Source organism: Apodemus sylvaticus, chromosome 15 (assembly GCF_947179515.1).
Source record: "Apodemus sylvaticus chromosome 15, mApoSyl1.1, whole genome shotgun sequence".
Lineage (NCBI taxonomy): Eukaryota > Metazoa > Chordata > Mammalia > Rodentia > Muridae > Apodemus > Apodemus sylvaticus.
Genome location: NC_067486.1, coordinates 9611383 through 9614609, shown reverse-complemented (window position 1 = coordinate 9614609; position 3227 = coordinate 9611383). Strand labels below are relative to the sequence as shown.

Genomic DNA, 3227 nt, shown 5'->3' with positions numbered 1-3227 from the left:
GTAAACCCATGTAAATAATGGCTCAGGATAAGCATGATTCTTATGCGAAGCCACGATTTAATCATGAGAGCCAAAGAAAAACATTTTATGCAAGTAAAGCAATATGTCAAGCTCTGCAAATATACTGAAGTCAGTGATACACACCCGGAAAGCACCACACAATGCAGCCCCAGGGAACAAAAGCCGCCACCCCCCATTCCCCACCCCTCCCGTGATGCTGACTGATCTTTCCAGAAGCCAGGAGCAAGAGGTTGCTTCAGGTCTTCATGATTTTCTTTAGTAACGATAATGCCAACCACTCAAGGAAGAGGAATAGGGTTGAAAGCCGCGGTAATTATAGCTTGTAGACCCGTAGCAGAAAGGCTGGCATCGGTAGGTCTGGTTTCTCAGTGGCTGACGGCCATAAGTCAGATAGGGTTGACATCCATTAGACAGGTAACTTGGAACGTAGCAACTCATAGGCTGTCTGCAGAATGTTGGACGTCCAAAGCTGGGACTGCAGGACCTGTTGGGAAGACAGCTAGTTCCTTCCTGGGATCCAGATATCCCTGAAGTAATCGGAGAGCAGACGGAAGGGCTGCCAGTGCTCCTGTTGCAGCTGGTTGATTGGCAACTCCTGGGTTCACCACAGAGCTCTTGACAGTTGTCACGTGGTGCGTTGCTGCCCAGGCTGCTAGTAGGAGAGCAAGGAGCATCTCTAGCCCTTGTCTCAGTGGAGCAGATACCACTGGTGACAGGTGAGGTAACAGAAACATGACTAGAGTTCCTACAGGAAGTGCTGTGGACTTCTGAGCAGCAGTTATTAGACATGATAGCAATAGAGAGACAGACAAGCAGGCCTCGGTGAAACTGCAGAGAACACGTTGCTGAAGCGCGCTGGTTACCTGCTAGACTTCTTTATATACCTCGGTGCTGGGTGTTGCCTCTCTCGATGGTCCATCCTCCTGGCATCTCACTAGAATGCCATCCAGTTGCCTACTAAGCAATTCTCCCATTAACTCATAAACTATACATCATCTTTCAAATGATTATCATTTCAAAGCCAAACTGGTCCTTCTTATTCACGTTCTTATTACAAGTAATTTTCCTTTAACAATCTTAACAGTTTCTTGAAGTTACTGTCAAAAACCCATTAATGCTTTGGTATAATTGTTGAGAACTTATGCAAAGCCACCTAGAAATAAAATAAAGTTATATATATATATATATATATATATATATGTACATATATATATATCAGAATGTTTAATGCATAAGTAACACATTGGAAAAAGTGATAAATAATAATACTTCTTTGGAGAATTAACTTGAATTGAGAACCCACTTCTGGGAAGCCTAATTTAGATATAGCTTCAGTAAGGAACGGTGACCTGAAAATACTTACAACTTTTTACAACAATCCACACCCAAATAATATATGTGTCACCATTCTATCTTTTATTAGAATGAAACTGAAGAGGTTAGCATACATCTTTTGATAGATGTTAGGTATGCAGAAAGCCACGTGCTTACCTGTTTGAGTTTCAGAATGATGTTGTAAACAAATTGCCTGGTGTATTTCCAGCCAATTTGTCTGTAGTTCTACAAAGAGTATTTTCTCAAACACAAAATATGTGTAAATAAATAGTTTCTTTTCCCTGACAGTCATTTAGACCCAATGATATATGATGGGAAGAGAAATTCCCAGTTTATTCTGCCAAACAAAATCATAATTGTAGTTTAGTTTATGTCACTGTACTCTACAAATCAATCTAGGCCATGCCATTTAGATAAACCGCCTCTCAGTGTTCCTTGAAGAGTTTCGTTTCAGGAGAGTGCTTGTTTACATCATGTGTCTCTGGGGACATACACTTAGTGGTACTTCTTGGGGATGGGAAAACAATAGACCCTGGACAGTTTTCTTTTCCCCGTATTTCAGTTTTACCTTCCTGAAGCAATCAACATTTTTGGCCAGAAAATATATAACTAGAATTTGTGCACTGGGTACTATTCTATTATTATATTTGCAGATGCAGTGTTTTGAAGCTCAGATTCTTGCATTTAAAGATATGAGCACATTTCAAACAAGCTCACCAGTGAATTCTATGATTTAATGAAAAAAAAAAATGGTGGAAAGTTTGAGCCATTATCCACCAGGAAGCCCTCAACAGACTTCATTATAAAGTTGACCTGAAGCATAGTAATCCAATGTAGCCAGCAAGTAGCCAGCATTTGGGCCTTGTTTTAGACATTTATTTTTATTTTACTTTTTAAATTTATTTTTTTTGTTACAGATAGCTACAATAACACATCAGTTTAAAGGCAAAACAGTCTTTTTTTTTTCCTAAAGAAGCCAATTAGTAAACCCATTCCTTTGCCATGAGAACACTCAGCTCATAGGTGACTTTTCTTGTTAGAAATTCTAAACATCTCTAGGGACTCACTCATTAATGTTTTGCAATTATAGAGGCATTTTTTTCTATTTGCGAAATCAGGAAATAGTCACACCAGCACCGAATTTACTTCTGTTTCGGGTGTGTATCTTAACAGTCACATTTATTTAAATCCCTTTAATACTAGGAACACTATAAACATATTTTATGATTCTTGAATAAACCAAAAATGGAGTGAGTCATGTCATAATTGTCTTTATTGAATAAGGAGGTGGCTAACCAGCACCATACCTTATATTCCCTGCACTGGAGCTTGAAAACTTTGAATTCATACCTATTGTTTGATAATTTCATACGTGTATATTATGATTATGATTAAGTCCATCCCACAATCTCTCCCTTCCATTATGATTTCTTTCTTCCCACACTCAACATGCTTTGTTTTTAAAGATACTGACCACACTTACTGCTGCCTGTATAGGCATGGCTATAAACGGATCTACTAAGCATGTGTAGGTACCCTGGATATGAATCCCTAAAGAAAACCACTCCCATCCTAACAGCAGCCACATAGGTTGTCAATAGATTCTCAACTAGAATGGGAGATATTTTCTCTTTTACCACTCCAGTGGTCAACAGACTGTTTAACCTAGAAAACAGTCACCATAAACAGTATATATTTTCTGGTTTCATAAGGTAATGTAAACTACAAATGAGCTAAATCTCCAGATGGTGGTTTCTCCATGTGTAATGCAAAATTGCCTGCTAAATTTATCAGTAATTAATTAAACATGAAGTTATGTTGCTGTCCCATTGGATAAGAAATATTTTGAATTGTCACACCCCATAGCTACA

General features: G+C 38.5%; 1 protein-coding gene across 1 annotated transcript; it reads right to left on the bottom strand.

Moving 5' to 3' along the window:
* Window positions 1-276: 276 nt before the first annotated feature.
* LOC127665968 (keratin-associated protein 26-1-like) lies at window positions 277-810 on the bottom strand. The gene has a single exon (XM_052158599.1). The coding sequence runs from the start codon at window positions 808-810 to the stop codon at window positions 277-279; it is 534 nt and encodes a 177-aa protein (XP_052014559.1).
* Between the last annotated feature and the right edge of the window lie 2417 nt (window positions 811-3227).